The 17,753-nt window shown below is 52.0% G+C and overlaps 1 protein-coding gene across 9 annotated transcripts in view; it reads right to left on the bottom strand.

Annotated features, from left to right (window-relative positions):
- Nucleotides 1-17,753, bottom strand: part of HIRA (histone cell cycle regulator) — a 76,472-nt gene that overhangs the window by 8,696 nt on the left and 50,023 nt on the right. For 6 of the 9 annotated variants that reach the window (XM_082417113.1, XM_082417112.1, XM_082417115.1 and 3 more), the window contains 9 exons: nucleotides 11,891-12,095; nucleotides 11,438-11,542; nucleotides 9,742-9,890; nucleotides 7,869-8,030; nucleotides 7,694-7,752; nucleotides 7,391-7,496; nucleotides 5,745-5,867; nucleotides 5,220-5,383; nucleotides 3,405-3,493 (listed from right to left, as the gene is read on the bottom strand). In XM_082417113.1, the coding sequence (XP_082273239.1) occupies nucleotides 3,405-3,493; nucleotides 5,220-5,383; nucleotides 5,745-5,867; nucleotides 7,391-7,496; nucleotides 7,694-7,752; nucleotides 7,869-8,030; nucleotides 9,742-9,890; nucleotides 11,438-11,542; nucleotides 11,891-12,095 (1,162 nt within the window). Of the gene's footprint in view, nucleotides 1-2,237; nucleotides 2,279-3,404; nucleotides 3,494-5,219; nucleotides 5,384-5,744; nucleotides 5,868-6,456; nucleotides 6,689-6,709; nucleotides 6,897-7,390; nucleotides 7,497-7,693; nucleotides 7,753-7,868; nucleotides 8,031-9,741; nucleotides 9,891-11,437; nucleotides 11,543-11,890; nucleotides 12,096-17,753 lie in introns of those variants that run through there. The other 3 variants (XM_082417114.1, XM_082417119.1, XM_082417120.1) reach the window with 3 other exon arrangements.

Here is a 17,753-nt window from a genome sequence, read left to right as displayed (position 1 = left end):
AGGCATGGGCTGGCTTTCCTTTTAAGAGGGTGGATGCTACTGGTACTGGCTTCCTTCTGTCTTCCTTCAGTTGGACATGAAAGCCATCTTATGACATGAGGGAGAGACCAAGAGAATCACAGAGATACAGACCTCCACTTAACTCCAAAGGACTTGTTTTGGAGGACAGAATAAAACTACTTCAGCCACCACTAGACAGGGTATCATTTACCTGCAGTTGAAAGCATTTGTCATAGATACTGGGGACCCCGAGCAGACCAGTGGTTTTAGGCAGTTGGCAGAGGTAAAAAGCAGGTAGCATAGCACTGATGGTGCTCCTGGGAAGGGAGCCACAGGCTCTCCTGGACAAAGCTTGGGGTCAGCAAGAACAGCAGGAAGGAGGGGGAGAGGAGGGTGCATGGCTGGTAACCGGTGGCCTGCCTGTGTTCCCCACCCCACCTTGGCCTAGAGTGACCACCTTCAGGCTGAGACAGAGAACCTCTATGTAGAGCTCTGGCTAACGTCTTGGGCTCAGGCCCCCAGAGTGGCAGCTGGGCACAGAGTGAGGCCCCACAACCCGGCCAAGGGTAGGGCTTTGTCAGACATGTGCTCCCCCACCCCACAAGCAGATGGCTTGTCAGGCTGCCCCAGAGGTGAGGTGTGCTGGGAAACAGCTCGACTACTGCAGGTAATTCAGAACACCCTTCCTGTTGAGGACAGGGGACAAAGCTGGATAAGCAGAAGCAGAACTCCAAGAGCTAATGTGCTGGGGTGAAGGACTGAGCCAGGGTGGGGGAAGGCAGGAATCCAGAGGGACACCTTGGCTTTGGGAACATGTACTGATGAGGAAGAGGCTGAGTGGGCTTCTGTCAGAGTTGAGAGCCCGGGGGACCAAAGCAGGGGCCTAAGGCCCATGAAAAGTGGGGGTCCCTGGTAAACCACCCCTTCTTTGTGCTGGTATCCCCAAGGGATGACCCGACCCTAGAATAAGGGTAAACTGGAAGGAAACCAGCCCCTGCACCAGCCAGTGCCCAGCTCTGAAAAGTCCCCAGGCAGCCCAGAAAACCTCCATCCCGACCGGGTTGAGACCCTGCAGAGCGGGTGCCTTAAGAGCTGGCACCGAAGCAAATAAAATGCTCTGTGCAAAAGCAACATCACCTGAGGCTCAAGCCATTTCTACAAGTAATTTTTCAAATACTATGTCCAGCAGACAGTTGAAAATAACCAGGCACTTGAGGAGATAAGATAACGTGAACAAGAACCAGTAGAAACATTTATAGGCAATAGAGACAGACCCACAAGGGCTCCTGATACTAGAACTATCAGACATGCAACTTTAAAATAAAATAACTGGGGCTTCCCTGGTGGCGCAGTGGTTAGGAATCTGCCTGCCAATGCAGGCGACACGGGTTCGTGCCCTGGTCCGGGAAGATCCCACATGCTGCGGAGCGGCTAGGCCCGTGAGCCACAACTACTGAGCCTGCGCGTCTGGAGCCTGTGCTCCGCAACAAGAGAGGCCGCGACAGTGAGAGGCCCGCGCACCGCGATGAAGAGTGGCCCCCACTCACCGCAACTGGAGAAAGCCTTTGCACAGAAACGAAGACCCAACACAGCCAAAAATAAATAAATAAATAAATAAATAAATAAAATAAAATAACTAAGCTTACTGTGCTCAAGAAGATCAAAAGACTAAAATGAAAGTTTCAAGGAGAATTAGAACTATAAAAAATGATGGAGCAGATTTTAAGAAGGGAGGACATGCTACCTCTCTGATGATGAGGGAAATGAAAGGGAAGCTATAACCAAAGACAGCCTCTAAGTAAAGTCCACAGAATGAATGAAAGACACAGACCGAGAGCTTTGTGAGACTTGAAAGCACCAAGGCAGGATCCCGAAAGAACTTACAAAGCAGTGGAAAACGGACTGGTGGCAGTTTTAGCAACAGCAGCAAATGCTAAAAGTCTGTGGCACAATACCTTCAAAACTCTAAAGAGAACTGATTTTGAACTTAGGATTCTAGTAACCAACTAAATTAACATCTACAGCAACAAAATAAAAAATGGAGGCCAAGTACACACCAAGACCTCCAGAGTCCTCCCAGGACCGACCCTCCAATCTTTCACCTATTTCACCCTCCCATCACCTCTGCTCAGCTGCTCCTTTTACACTCGAGCCCTCATACCTCAGGGCCTTTGTCCTCACTGTTCCCTCTGTCTGGATGTTCTTCCCCCAGATATCTGCGGGGCTTCCTCCCTTACCTCCTTTGATCTCTGTCCATCAGTCAGGGCTTCCTCGATCACTGAATGTAAAACAGCGCCCCATCAGCACTCCGCACCCCTGCCCTCTTCATTGGTGTTCACAGGACCCATCCCCGCCAACACGTTACATGTACTTGCTCATTTGTCTCCAATCTGCCTCTGTCCCCATGAAGGCGGGGCCCCTGAGCCTTGCTTGCTGCAGCCGGCTGCCGAGCTACGCCTGGCCAGAGTGGGGCTCCACCGGCAGCTGCCCAATGGCTGAGTGAAGCAGTGGAGCGAACCATGCCCCCAGTTCCCCGCCAACCTGTTCCTTGCCCAAGTCGATCAATTCACTCTACCCACTTGTGTGAGCCACAGTCTCATCTGTGCAATTTCATTACGTTCATTATTCTCTTTCCCTCACCTGCTCCATATCCAACCACCCACCCGCCCAGTCTTGTAGGTTCTGCCTCCAAAATACATCTTGAATCTGCTTTCTCTCCCTTCTCTGTGTCTGCCACATGGATCCAAGTTGTCTTCAGCTACTGCCAGGTCTGCCTTGTCCCGACTGCTCTGCTACATCAGCGCCAACTCCTCTGCCGGCTCCCACTGCCCTAGACTAAACCCCAGCTCCTCACAAGGTCCCTGGGATCCACCTCCTGCCCTCTCTGGACTCACGTCACACCCTCTCCTCTGCCAATGATGTTCCAGCCACAGAAGCCTCCATGGGCCAAGCCCTCTGTACTTCTGTCACCTCTACCAGCACATTCCCCGGTCTCCACGGAGCAGGCTCATTCCTGTCCTGGGGTTTCATCCTGCAAGTCCTCTTCCGAGGTCTCCCCGCCGCTTTCTCCCAGACACACCCATCACCGCTCTGTTGACTGAACTGCTTACTCACTCACGTCTGCCTCCTGACCGGACTATGAGCCTCACTACTAACAAATCCACAGCCCCCGGCAGGCGGCTTTCCCAGCACAGGCACGTGGCTGAGTGGATGCTCCCTCAGCCCCTTATGCCAAGGGCTCCTGCCAGGGTGGGTGGGCTGGCAACTCGCCCTCTCTCTGACGCCGGCAGTGTGCTGGAAGAGTGTAACAGGGAAGAATTTCAAAGCACTTTGGCTTACTTTTCAATTTCCACCTTTACTTTTCAGGAGAGATTTCTTGTGGCAAAAAGGAAAGTGGCACATACCACTACTGTTGACTCCCATTGGCTTCCAGTGGAGGAGTGAACGGGCCCCAGTAAGTCCTTGCATATTTCTCGGAGTCGGTATTCAAACCCTAATTACAGAAAACAAAAAAACAAAACAAAACAGAAATAGGAACACATTACAAAAAGAAATAAAGTCAAGAACAGGCTAAGTTGTATACATCAAAGCAGAAAGAACACTCACTTTGTTGCCTCCTTGTCTCAGTTCAGTGCTCAGAGGCCATAGCGAGAGGATCTGACTCACCCCCCCAATCCCGGGAAACACACGCAGTGGCCGCTGTGTGCTGGGCCAGGGAAGACGAGACGTGGAAGCTCTGGGACAGACCCCCCAAGGGGGTGGAGAATGTGGGGGCTGTGGGAGGAGGGGAGTGGGCTGAGGGGGGCCTATTGGAGAGAAGAGGTGGGGGCAGATGCACAGGGTCAGGAGGTGTCCTTCGGGAGAAGATGGGTGTGGGAATGAGTTTGGGCAGAGGAGACGGAGGAGGAGGTGGGGCTACGGCACAGATGGAGGGAGCACCAGCCACGCTGGAGGCAGAATCGGGGGCAGCCGAGGCCACAGGGAATGGAGGAAATCAGCCAGTGATGAGGGTGGAACCTGAGGATGCTTAGAGGAGAGCTGGTGTCCCTGTGAAGCTCAAGTCCTCCTCCCCCAGGGGAGGAAGGAGGGACAGAGAGGGGAGGGGAGTTGTGCGTGGGCCCTGGGCCAGACGCGCGTGAAGATGGAGAAAGAGAAGCAAGCGGTGGAGGTGAGGTGTCCCCTAGGGGGGCAGCCCCAGTGAATTGACACCCAGGATGGAGGAAACCAGAGAGGAGCCGGAGGCGGGCTTTCCGGGGGTACGGGGGTGAGGCCACACGTGACCTGAGTGCCCGGCAGAGGAGCAAGGCTGCAGGAACACCGAGTGTTTATTAAGTCTGGGCGGGATGAGTCCACACTGAACTCATCCCTGGGGTCTGTGGGGGAGGGGTCTGGCAACGTGATGGGCAAATTCTGCAAGTTACACCCGTAGAGGTCGGGCAAGTTTTTCTCTGTCTTTTCCGTACTTAATTTGTTTTCTCTAAATCATGAACAAAACAGGGGAGGAGTTGAAAGCAAAGCAAGAAAGGCAGGAGAGGGTGTGGGGGTGCCAGCTCCATGACCAGGCCCAGGCTGCGTGGTGACACAGGAGAGCTGGGGAGGGCCATCCCCAGGCCACGGCCCTGGAGGCCAAGCTCAAGCAGAGGAAGGCTGGCAAGGCCGGAGCCCACGCCTGCCTCACAGGGAGTCAAGAGGCTGTGGGAGGTCACGTCTTCCAACACCCTGCTGTCTGCTGACCCACAGAAGGAGCGGGGCAGGGCAAGGAGGGGGATCCTGGGACGGGGACATGGGTGTAAGAGCCCTGGTGGGGAAAGCTGGGCTGGAGGGCCGAGGGGAGGTGCTGGACAGCAGGCTGGCCCTTCCAGGCAGGACAAAGAGAGGTACAGGCCCACCGATGCTCTGAGGGGGCAACGAGGTCAGGGGGAGCTGAGCCTGTGTCTGTGAGTCCTCTGCCCCCACACCCTCCTGCCGCCAATCCTTGTGGCCTCAGGGGCTGCTCGGTTCAGCCCGTGGTGGGGCTGGACACCTGCTGAGCTGCCCACCTCACTGACTTGGGAGCAGGAGGCCAGGGCCCCAGGGGGCGACCACGGGAAGCCGGGAGGAGGGAGGACAGAGCCCAGGCTGCTGCACCTGGGCCCTGACACTCGGGCCCTCAGGAGGGTCCCGTTGGGACGGGGACTGAGTGGGGCCCGGGAGGACAGAAGGACGACCGGGAAGCTCACCTTCATTCACGAGGTATCGCACGTAGAGGAGGAGCCAGTGGCGGTACTCGTGGCTGGAGCGCAGGGTGAGCGCTGCGGCAACCTGGCTCTCCAGGTAGGCCAGGGTGGTCTCCTGCTGCACCATGTGAGGCACGGAGAAGAGCCGGGCTGCCTGCCTCCCCGAGCTGCTGAGGCAGGGAGGGGGCAGGTATCAGACTCCACAGCGGCCCAACCGCTCCCAGGTCCTGCTGCTCTGCACCTCCCATCTAGCCCCCGAGGGGACAGGCCAGCAGCCCAGGCACCCACCCAAAGTGCAGCCCAACATGGGGATCCATGACCTGCAGCCCCTCACACTGCCACCCAGGTCCTGAAGTGACAGAGCTGTGACCCTGCACCCTGAGACAGTGCCCACTGTGGCTCCCAGCCCTCGGCAGCCCCAGCCCAGCCCTGTGAGTGCCGCTGGGCTTAGGCAGTCAGAAGGCAGGCCTCGGAGGGACCACGTCCACAAAGCCAGCTGGATGCCTCCCCTGTATCCGGGTCACCTACGTGGAGGCGCGGCCCTGGACTATGGCTAAGGGTCCCGAGCACAGCATGGCGTCCTGGGATGGCAGGCTGCTCCTGAAGTCTGCACACTGGGCCAGGGAGTCCTGCTTGTCAGAAACCAGGTTCCTGGGGAGGCAAAGGCAGGAGCGGAACTCAGGGAAACCAGGAGGCCCAGCAGAGGCAGGCGGCGAGGGGCACTGAGGGAGCCAAGGTCCCTGTATGCCCATGTGGGGCCTCCTTACTTGAACACTCTGGCCCCGGGTCTCAGGTCCTGGGGGCGGGGAGCGAGTATGCCTGGGATGCTAGTCTGCCTGGGAGCCCACATGCCGCGGCCCTCCGAATCCTGAGGAGTCCCCGGCATCCAGCCTCCCAGAGCTCACACAGCATTCCAGGCATCAGTGCTTCACATTCTCTGGATGCTTCACACAATTTAAAAACAGCCTGGTGCCTACAGAGTCCACATTTCCCTTCTCAAATAACCAGCTTATTCCCATTATTATACTAATCACATACAACACACGATATTTTGCAATTTGGAAGAGCAGGGAGTGGGGATTTTGAGGGTTGCTGTTTTTTTTTTTTTTTAACTCAAGAAAGAAATCTCAGTCTGAGGATAAACTTGTGTCCGGCAACCCTTAACAGAGACAGGCTGGATGGCGGCACACTTGGGCCTGAAGGAGCAAGGCGCAGGCAGGAGAAAACTTCTTTTTTTAAAATTTATTTATTTATTTTTGGCTGTGTTGGGTCTTCGTTTCTGTGCGAGGGCTTTCTCTAGTTGTGGCAAGCGGGGGCCACTCTTCATCGCAGTGCGCGGGCCTCTCACTATCGTGGCCTCTCTTGTTACGGAGCAAGGCTCGACACGCGCAGGCTCAGTAGTTGTGGCTCACGGGCCTAGTTGCTCCGCGGCATGTGGGATCTTCCCAGACCAGGGCTTGAACCCGTGTCCCCTGCATTAGCAGGCAGATTCTCAACCACTGCGCCACCAGGGAAGCCCAGGAGAAAACTTCTGATCGGCTGGTACACGAGGTACACCCTTTCTAACTCTGGGTTAAGATCTCTGATGTACAAAGAAGTTTTACAGGGACTTCCCTGCTTAGGACTCCATGCTTCCTATGCAGGGGGCCCAGGTTCGATCCCTAGTTGGGGAACTAAGATCTGCGAGACATGCAGCGCGGCAGAAAAAAAAAAGAGGTTTTACAAATATAGAAAAGGACTCCAAAATGGACAGAGCAAAGGTACAGACCTCACACGTGGTGAGTGACAGTGCAGCCCCACTAATGCACCAAGCCAGTCGGAGGTGCCCCTCGGCTCCGACTCAGCTACAAAAACAGCAGGGCCGGATGAGGCTGCCGTGAAGCTGACGGCACCTACGGAGGCCAGGCTGGAACTACTCATCGACAACCATAAAAGTTCAAATGTCTGCTCCAGACAAAGTGACCCCCGGGGAACAGTGGAGGGGAAGGACAGCGTCCCTGTGCACGGGTCTGAGGGCAGAGAGGCAGGGGGCTGGCAGGTATGGGGGCTGCACTGCAGCCTCCTCTCTGGCCAGACTCCCAGGAGAAGTGGGCCAGGCGGGGCCCTTGCTGGCTGTGCTGGGTTCTGGCTCAGATGGACCCTCCAAGGGGCAGGGCTCAGGGCGGTGTGCTTACCACGCAGACAGTGATGGGTTGAAGCAGTAGGCCTTCCCATCCGACAGGTTCATCACGGGGATTCCATGCTGCGTCAGCAAGATCTGTGACACCGTCATGTCACTTCCTAGGGAGACACCAAGAAGGGGTTCCAGCGTATTCTCGTCAGCGGGCTCCATGGCTCCCACAGCCCTAGCCACGCAGACGGGACCCCAGAGCCTGCTCTCCGTCTCGGCTGAGCGGGGCCCTTTGTGCCAGACCTGGACTTGAGCTGCCCGTCCCCAACCCCACCCCAGGGATGGGGCGGCCCCCTGCCAGGCTCACCTGCCAAGATGGAGTGTAGGGACTCTTCCTTCACCACCACTATCTGCCTGTGCACATCCCTGGGGGAGACAGGAGCAGCTCACCCTCCAGCCGGGCCCAAGGGCCTGTGTGCCGGTGGGGCAACCCTCCCTGCAGCAAGGGGCACCCACACAGCCGCTCCCGCCCTGCCTCTCACCAGACGGACAGCGTGGCTGTGGCGGTGAGGGCCATGACGTAGGAGCCGGTACAGTGCAGGGTGGAGATCGGGGATGGCAGCAGGATGGGAGGGAGGAGGCGGCGACCACAGGTGGAGAACACGGACAGCATCCGCTTTTCACAGGCGACACACACCACGTCACTGGGGGAGCAGGGGGCTGGCGTCAGGGAGGCTGGGAGCTCTGGTGGCCCTGAGATGCAGGGACAGAGCCAGGCCGGGCGGCAGAGCTGATGGTGCCTACTGGAGACCTCTGCCTGGAGATGGAGTCCTCGCCCCCATGCGGTGGCTCAGGCTTTTCTGGGCTCACACGGAACTGCCCCCAGGGAGCACGTGCCCGAGGACCAGCGGCCCTGACAGTGAGCCAGGAAGCAGGCCTCACTGTTTGGGAGCAGCTGCAGAGCATCCCCCCGACAGTCTCCTAGCTGAGACCAGCCAGAGGGGCCCTGGGAGGCCTCTGCCCAGACAGGCCAGGGGGAATGTGGGGACGACAGGGTGCGTCTCCCACATGGGGCGCCCAGCTGTGCTCAGAAGGCCTTCGAGACCGAGGTGGGAGAGACATGTCGCTCCCTGAGCGAGAAAGGCTTCACCACAAGTGTGTCGGCGCAGTCTCATGTCTCTCCTCTGAGCGTCCACTAGGCCCCTTGGCTGGGCCCGGCACAAGCAGGCTCTGCCTTCTTAGTGGGGCCCCCTGGAGTGAGAGCGAGCCTAGAGTGAGGCCAGAGCCTCAGACCCCAGGCAGTGGGAGCAAGTGTGCAGCCAGCACAGCAAGGTCCGGCCCAGCAGCCCACTGGAGCCCTGCTCCAAATCACTTCTGGGCTGCCAGCCGGCGCCTATGGTCTGCACTGGCAGCCAGCTCACAGCGAGGTCAGCCAAGGAAGAGGCTGTGGGTCCGTGTTCTGTCTGCTCGTCCCTGTGGTCAGGGCGCACCTGCAGCCAGCCCGCTGCCAGGGATGCCGAACCTCTGGAGCTGTGGCGCGGGGGGCAGGTCTGCACGCTGGACTGGGGCCTGGCTGGCCGCTTGGCCGGACTCCCCGGCAGCCTCTAGGTCACACGGGGAGGCTGTGCTGACACACCTGGCCCCCAGCTGGGGCGTGCCGGCTGCCTTGGGACCAGGGACGAAGGGGGAGCCCCAGGGGACGGAGGGAGGAACAGAACGGTGGTTCCGTCCAGGCCCAGCACCTGGCTCGCTCAGGGCCAGGGTCACAGACATTTGTGAGAGTGTTTCACATGCAGCCTCATGAAAAAGGATTCCGGGCCTAATGAAAACGACCACATCTAAGCTGACAGCTTTGTAAGACCCTCGTAGGGGTACTGAGAACACAGTCCCGACTGGGGCCATATGTCCCCGGGTCCTCTTTCCAGATGGAGCACGTGCGGGGCCACCTCCAGGGGTGGTGGAAAGGCACTAGGTGACTGACCACCGAATTCAGGTCTCCCCCAAAAGGGCAGATCTGGAAAGGGCTGGCCTTGGGACTCAGAGGACAGTCAGAAATCCATGCTGACTTCCTTGGATGAAAACATGGGGTCCAGAGAAAAGGCCAGCCAAGGTCAGAGAGACGCAGGCAGAGCTCAGCCTGGAAATGGAGACTTCAGGAATCCGACTAGAATGCCCAAGGGGCTTAGGTGACCCTCCAGGACTCAGTTTCCTCTCCTGTAACACGGGGATGATGGTGCCACCTTCAAGGGGTGTCCCAGGGACTCGGATGACTCAGGCACCAGCTCAGTCCCGAGCGAGGCTGGGCGTAGGCCTCCCTCAGACAGGCCACCTCCCAGGACAGCCCGGTGCCCCACAGCACAGTGCGGGGTCTTGCTTTACGTTACAGGCAGGTGGGGTGGAGACCCCTGCTCTTACCAGCTGCCGGCAGCGGTGAGGATCCGGCTGGTGAGCACCGTCTCCCACTCCTTCCCTTCCCGGCTGCACTTCAGGCGGCTCAGCTTTATGCCCCCCACGGCCGTCACCTCGTTCTCCACCTCTATGTACATGGAGGGGTCAGAGCTCACCTGGGGGAGAGAAGCAAAAAGAACGTTTTCAGCAGCAGTGGCCTCAGACGTGGGCCACGGACAGGGGGAAGGACACGCAAGGGTGGACAGAGTTGCCGGCCAACAGCAGGCTGGGGGTGGGGGTGGTCACAGGGCAGGACAGGGGGCCAGAGGTCCCAACGTGCAGCCCCCAGGGCAGGGCAAGTCCCAGGAGCTGGTGTCCACCTTGTCCTCTGTGCAGTGGAGCAGAGAATCGGTGTCACAGCTAAAGACCTCGAAGCCTCTGGATCCCACCACCTCCTCTCACAAGGGAGGATGCAGAGAAGGCAAGCAACCGGCCAAGAGAACACGGCACAGAAGAACCCCAGCCCGCTCGGGGGGACATGGGTCTCCTGACTCCTAACTGAAGGATCTTCAAAGACTGTCAGGTTTGGCCAGAACAGAGGCTGTGTTGGCACTTGGAGGAAAGGTCTCGAAAGCCCTTAGGCTCTCCAGCTCCTTGGCATGCACACTGGAGCCCAGTGTCACTGACAGGAGGGTCCCCAGAAAAGCGTGGGGAGATGTGTGCAGTTCAGCACCAACTCCACATGGGCTCAGCCTCGTATTTTGTGTCTGGGGAGCTGACAGGCAGATACCCCACGTGGGACCTAGGTGAGCGGTTCGTACTTGTGTGGCCACACAGCACGGTTCGTACTTGTGTGGCCACACAGCGGGTGAGCTGGGGTGGAGGGCCGGCTGTGGCTGGGGGCTGGGCCCCCAGAAACCAAGAACAGCCCCACACAGCACTCCGCAAGGAAGGCCCTGGGGTGAGGGGGGCCGGCTGAGTTTGGGAGGGGGATTTGTGCGAGAAGAACCAGGGGGCCCCACCCTTAGACCCAGAAGGACCTGTCCACCTGCCCTCTGGCAGCCCTGAGGGGCAGCCTGGGCTGGGGCAGTGTGCAGCCCACCTGCATGTGGGGTTCTAAAAGGTTTCCCGAGGACATGAAACTGAGCTGAGGTATAGAGGGTGGGAGATGACGGTGTGTGTAAGGCCTGGCACGGGTGCTGGGATGAGCGGCAAAGAACTACTTGCTGTAGATCTGTGTTTTGAACAAGCCTGTAGTTAGAAGCTTCCACTCGAGACCTTGAAAGGCCCTGATGATGACCCCACGCTGGGCACTGGGAAGTGGACGGGCCAGCAGGCTGGTCAAGAAGACAGACCAGTGCCACACGGTTCCATGGGCTGAGCCCACGGCCGACAGTGGAGATCGAGGAGGCTTCCAGGAGAAGGAACACCTGGGACAGGTCTTGAAGGAGCTGGGCACCCAGAAGATGGAGGGCAAAGACATGGAGGAGAGGCGAGGGGGCTGGGGAATTGAGGGGTCCCAGAGAAGAGGCCAGCCATCTTGTTAAGATTGGGTGGCTGCTCTGCTCAGCCACAACTTCCCCCAGAAGGTGATGGAGAGCCACTTGAAAGCAGCCCCAAGTCTGTGACAATTCAGGGTTTACACCTCCCAGGGGGTGGGGGTGGGCAGGTGGACAAAAAGAATGTGCAGTCTCGGGAGGGAGGGAGGCGGAGGCCTGCTCACCTGCAGGGTGAAGGCTCTTTGGGGGCCCGGCATGGGCAGCTTCAGCGCAGCTGCTGGGACGGACAAACACACGGCGTCCTTCTCTGCAGTCAGGGCAGCTGGGGACTGCAAGAGCAGAGATGTCCCTGAGCCCTGCCCGGCACTGGAGGGCAGTGCCAGGTAAAGGTGAGTCACCAGAGGTGAGGCTGGGCCTACTACCCGGGCATTTTCACCCTCTGTGAGGGTAGATGATCGCTACAGAGACCCCTACTGCAGAGACGAGGCAGCTGACCCCAGGGTGGGGCTCAAGGACTCCGGATGGGTCAGGGGCAGTTCTGGAGGTATACGTGTCCACGCCAGCTGTCCCCACACTGATGAGGCACGCGGGGCCCCCCTTCTTCCCCAGGGCATATGCAGGCCCCCACACCGAGCTCAGGAGGTGGGCCGGGGGCAGCACTGGCCCGCCAGCCTCACCTGCACAGACAGGGACATGGGCATGAGCCGCGAGTCCTTCCGAGGCCGCCCTTTCTTCTTCTTCTCCACCGTTTCCACCTCGAGCTCCAGCTTCCGCTTGGAGAGCGAGGAGGGCTTAGTCACAGGGACCTTCTCATCGCTGTCACTGCTGCTCTCCAGGACATCCCGGGGCCGCAGCTCCTTCACAAGGCTCTGCTCTTTCAACCTGCACAAACACAGACACCCGTGGCTCTTGCACAGGACTACTAGTTTCATGATAATCAATAAAATCCATACTCATCTCCAAAAGTTAATAAATTAAAAAAGTAGGAGAGGACTTCTGGTTTCGGCTGTAAGATGCAAACAGCTTGGGAGTTGTCATTCTCACTCCTAAAATAAGAGGAAAACTGAAAACCTGTATACCAACAACTCTTCTTAGACCCACCAGAGAAACCGCTGCCCTGACAACCGGAGACAAGGCAAAGACATAAAACCGCCTGGAGCCCCACCAGGGAGGGAGGAGGGCACCCACACTTGTGTTAGTTTTACCTCCAGGAGCTCCACCAGTTGTCATGGGTGGAGATCAGGAATGGAGTGCTCCTCCCATATGCTTTCGGCTGAGGAAGGGGAAAGCAACCACTCTGAAACACACCCAGAGTCCTGTTCTCCTTAACAAAAGCCTTCCCCCAAGGAAAATTACTTTACTGAGTATGATGTGACCTGGGGGCAGGGCAATCAACCAACTCCAGCCTAGCTCCCCTCCACACGCACTAAGAAACTCTCCTGGGGCTTCCCTGGTGGCGCAGTGGTTGAGAATCCGCCTGCCAATGCAGGGGACACGGGTTCGAGCCCTGGTCTGGGAAGATCCCACATGCCACAGAGCGGCTGGGCCCGTGAGCCACAATTGCTGAGCCTGCGCGTCTGGAGCCTGTGCTCCGCAACAAGAGAGGCCGCAATAGCGAGAGGCCCGCGCACCGCAATGAAGAGTGGCCCCCCGCTTGCCACAACTGGAGAAAGCCCTCGCACAGAAACGAAGACCCAACACATCCATAAATAAAATAAATTAAAAAAAAAAAAAAAAAAAGATGGCTAGCAGGACATCAGAGCCGTTTTAAAAAAAAAAAAAAAAAAAGAAACTCTCCTGAAGGTCATAGGCCAGGGACTCTGGCCCAACAACAACATAAGAGACTTAATCATGAGACTAGAGAGTGCTTCTCCTCCCCAATACCTCACAAAATCAACAGGGCCCCTGTGTAATAAGAACACTAGATCACAACTAAGAGAAATGCAAGACACAGACTCCATTTAACAAGGAGTTTCTAGGGAAACTCAAGGAAAACAGGGAGAGAAAAGCAAGGACACCAGAGGAAATGGAAGCCTCTGACACCTGCAGCTTCAGGAGACAGTAAACAAGACCTAATTCTTACCAGGTAAACAAAACCTCACATTAAAGACCTTTTACCCCCAGTTCCTATTACTGAGTACATTATGTCCAGGTTTCAACAAAAATTACAAGACATGATAAAAGGCAAAACAAAATCAAACAAAAACCCGAAATGAAACACAGTCTCGAGATGAAGCAGGATCAGAACCAGAGTCAGACATGGCAGCAATTTTGGAATTATGAGGCCAGGATTTTTAAATAACTATTATTAATATGTTAAGGGCTCTAATGGAAAAATCTGGACAACACACAAGAACAGATGGATCATATAAGCAGAGAGAATTTAATAATAATAATAATAGCTAAGACTTTTTCAAAATTAATGAAAGATACCAAACCACAGATCTGAGCTGCTCAGAGAACACTAAGTAGAATAAATACCAAAAAATCCACACCTACCTACACATAACATAAACTGCAGCAAACCAAAGACAAACAGAAACTCTTGAGAGAAGCAGAGGGAAAAATATACTTCAGCTAATAAGGGACGGAGTAAAGATTACAACAGACCTCTTTTCAGAAACCATTCAAGCAAAAACTGACTGAAGTGAAACATTTAAGGTGTTAAAAACAAACCCACCAATCTAGAATTCTGTATCCATTGAAATTATATCTCAAAAATGAAAGAGAAATAAAGGTTTTCTCAGACAAAAACAACAAAAAGACACTAGAGGAAATGTGTTGCCAGCAGAACTGCCTTGCAAGAAATGTTAAAAGAAGTTCTTCAGAGAGAAGGAAAATGATACAGGTCAGAAACTTAGATCTGCATGAAGAAAGTGCTAGAGAAAGAATAAATACTATAAGAATTTTTATTTGTCTTATTCTTAATTAAAAGATAACTTTTTGGGAATTCCCTGGCAGTCCAGTGGTTAGGACTCTTTGCTCCAAATGCAGGGGGCCCGGGTTTGATCCCTGGTTGGGGAACTAAGATCCCACATACCGCAATAAGCACGCGTGCCACAACTACTGAGCCCATGAGCTCTAGAGCTCAAGTGCTGCAACTAGAGAAGCCCGAGTGCTGTAACAAAGACCCAGTGCAGCCAAAATAAATAAATAAATAAATTAATTAATTTAAAAAAAGAACAAATCACATTCTCTAAATAAGAAATAAAAAATAGAACATAATCATATTAAAAAAAAAAATCCCTTGTCAGGGAACTAAAATCCCACAGGCCACACACACACACACACACACACACAAGTAAAAGATAACTTCTTGCTCAAACTAGTAACAGCAACAATGTATTGGATGATAAGTGAAATAAATAAACAGTAGCAATGTTATATGTCCTGGAAAGAAAGAATTGGGAATACTTTGTTAACAGGCACCTGCACTACCCTTCAGCATTATAACATTATTTGAAAGTGTACTTAGTTATAAATGTTTATTTCAAACTGTAGGGCAACCACTATAAAAATTTAAAAAGCAGTACAGTTGACATGCTAAGAGAGACAATGGAAGAGATACATTATCTTACTATCTAAGATATTCTTAGATAATGCTAAGAGATAATATAAGAGAGAGAAAATGGAATCATACCAAAAACATGCTCAATTAAAATCAGAGAAGGCAGAAGAAAAAGGGGGAGACCAAAATCGTTAAGAATATGGTAGATATTAATTCACTATATCAATAATCACTTTAAATATAAATATTCCAAATATACTATTCAAAGAAACTGACAAAAAGAATGAAAAAGAAAACCCAAGTATATGTTGTCTACAAGAAACTCAGCTTAAATATAAAGACACATAAATTAAAAGTAAAGGTTGGTTCCAACTATATGACATTCTGGAAAACAAAAAACTATGGAAATAGTAAAAAAAAAAAAATCAGTTATTGCCAGGGGTTGGGAGGAGAGAGGGATTAACAGGCAGAGTGCAGAGGATTGTTAGGTCAGTGACACTATTTTGTATGATACCTTTATGGTGGTAGATACATGTCCTTATACATTGTCCAAACCCACAGAATGCACAACACCAAAGGTGAACACAATGTAAACTATGGACTTTGGGTGATAATGATGTGTCTGTGTAGTTTTATTGGTTGTAACCAATGTATCACTCAGATGTGGGATGTCAACAGTTAAGGCAGAGGGGTATATGAGAACTCTCCGTACTTTCTGTACAGTTTTGCTGTGAACCTTAAACTGTTCAAAAAAAATAAGTCTACTCTTTAAAAAAAGGGATGGAGAAGGACATGCCACGCTAACACTAATTAAAAGAAAGCTGGAGTAGCTGTATTAATCTCAGACAAAGCAGTCATCAGAGTAAGGAAAATTATCAAGAATAAAGACAGGCGGGCTTCCCTGGTGGCGCAGTGGTTAAGAATCTGCCTGCCAATGCAGGGGACACGGGTTCGAGCCCTGGTCTGGGAAGATCCCACATGCCGTGGAGCGACTAAGCCCGTGAGCCACAACTACTGAGCCTGTGCGTCTGGAGCCTGTGCTCCGCAACAGGAGAGGCCGGGATGGTGAAAGGCCCATGCACCGCGATGAAGAGTGGACCCCGCTCGCCGCAACTGGAGAAAGCCCTCACACAGAAACAAAGACCCAACACAGTCAAAAATAAATATAAATAAATAAATTAATTAAAAAAAAAAAGAATAAAGACAGGCATTATATTATGATAAGAGGGTCGATTTTCCAAGAAGACATAGCAATCCTTAATATGCATACATCTAACAATAGAGTGTGTTAAAATACATGTGGAAAAACTGATAGAACTGGAAGGAGAACTAGACAAGTCCACTATTATAGCTGGAGATTTCCATATACCTCTATCAGTAATCAACAGATCCAGCAGACAGAAGATCAATGAGGACATAATTAATTGAACAGTACCATCATTCATTGTATTTAACTGACATTTATAAAATACTTCATTTATCAATAGCAGAATACATATTACTCTCAAGATCACATGGAATATTCACTAGTATAGACCATATTCTGGGTCATAAAACATACTCTAACAAATATAAAAGAACAGAAATCATACAAAAGTATGCTTCAAGACCACAACAGAATTAAAGTAGACATCAAAAACAGAAAGCCAGAAAACTCACACATCTTTCATGATTAAACAACATTTCTAAATAACACATGGATCAGAGAAAAAGTCTCAAAAGAAAATTTAAAATATTGAATTAAATGAAAATGAAAACACAATGTCAAATTTTATGGGATACAGTGAAAGCAGTGCTTAGAGGGAAACTTATTGCAGAGAATGCATAAATTAGAAAAAAAGAAAGACCTGAAATAACTTCACCTTTAGGAACTAGAAAAAGATGAGCAAGCAGTAGAAAATCAATAATAAAAATAATAAAAAATAAAATAATATTAAATAATTATAAATAGTAAATAAAAATAATATTAATGCAATAATAAGCAAAATAATGTAAAGCAAGCAGAATAAAGTAAATAGTAAAAATTAGAGCATAAATCAATGAAATTGAAAAGGGAAAACAATAGAGAAAAATCAATGAAATAAAAAGTCGGTTCTTTGAAAAGATCAATAAAATTGATAAACTTATAGTGAGGCTAATCAGAAATGGAGAGAGAAGACACATATTACTAATATCAGAAATGAAAGGGGAGGGACTTCCCTGGTGGTGCAGTGGTTAAGAATCCGCCTGCCAATGCTGGGACACAGGTTCAAGCCCTGGTCCAGGAAGATCCCACATGCCGCAGAGCAACTAAGCCTGTGCGCCACAACTACTGAGCCTGTGCTCTAGAGCCTGTGCTCTAGAGCCCGTGCTCCACAACAAGAAGCCACCACAATGAGAAGCCTGCGCACCTCAACAAAGAGTAGCCCCCGCTCACTGAAACTAGAGAAAGCCTGCGTGCAGCAACAAAGACCCAATGCAGACAAAAATAAATAAAATAAATAATTTATATAAAAAAAAGAAATGAAAGGGGAGGTAAGCAACAAGGATTTACTGTATAGCACAAGGATCCATATTCAATATCTTGTAATAACCTATAATGGAAAATAATCCGAAAAATATATAACTGAATGATTTTGCTACACAAAATACACTGTGTGAGACTAACACAATATTGTAAATCAAGTACATATCAATAAAAAAAGAAAGAAATGAAAGGGGGCCCTCACTACTGATCCCATCCATAGACATTAAAAGGATCATAAAGGAATATTATGAATGACTTTATACCCATATATTTGATAACTTAGTTAAAATGGACCAGTTCTTTGAAAAAAAAAAATCCACATAACTCACACAAGGAAAAATAATCTGAATAGACCTGTATCTATTAAAGAAATTAACCAACAATTAATAATCTTCCAAGGAAAAAAGCACCAGACCCAGACAGTTTTACTGGTGAATTCTATCAAACATTTAAGAAAGAAATTATACCAATTCTCCACAATCTGTTCCAGAAAACAGAAGTAGAGGAAATAAATCCTAACTCCTAT

The sequence above is a fragment of the Balaenoptera physalus genome (assembly GCF_965194825.1).
Source record: "Balaenoptera physalus genome assembly, chromosome: 12".
Taxonomy (NCBI): Eukaryota; Metazoa; Chordata; class Mammalia; order Artiodactyla; family Balaenopteridae; genus Balaenoptera; species Balaenoptera physalus.
This window is presented reverse-complemented; position numbering and strand designations above follow the sequence as displayed.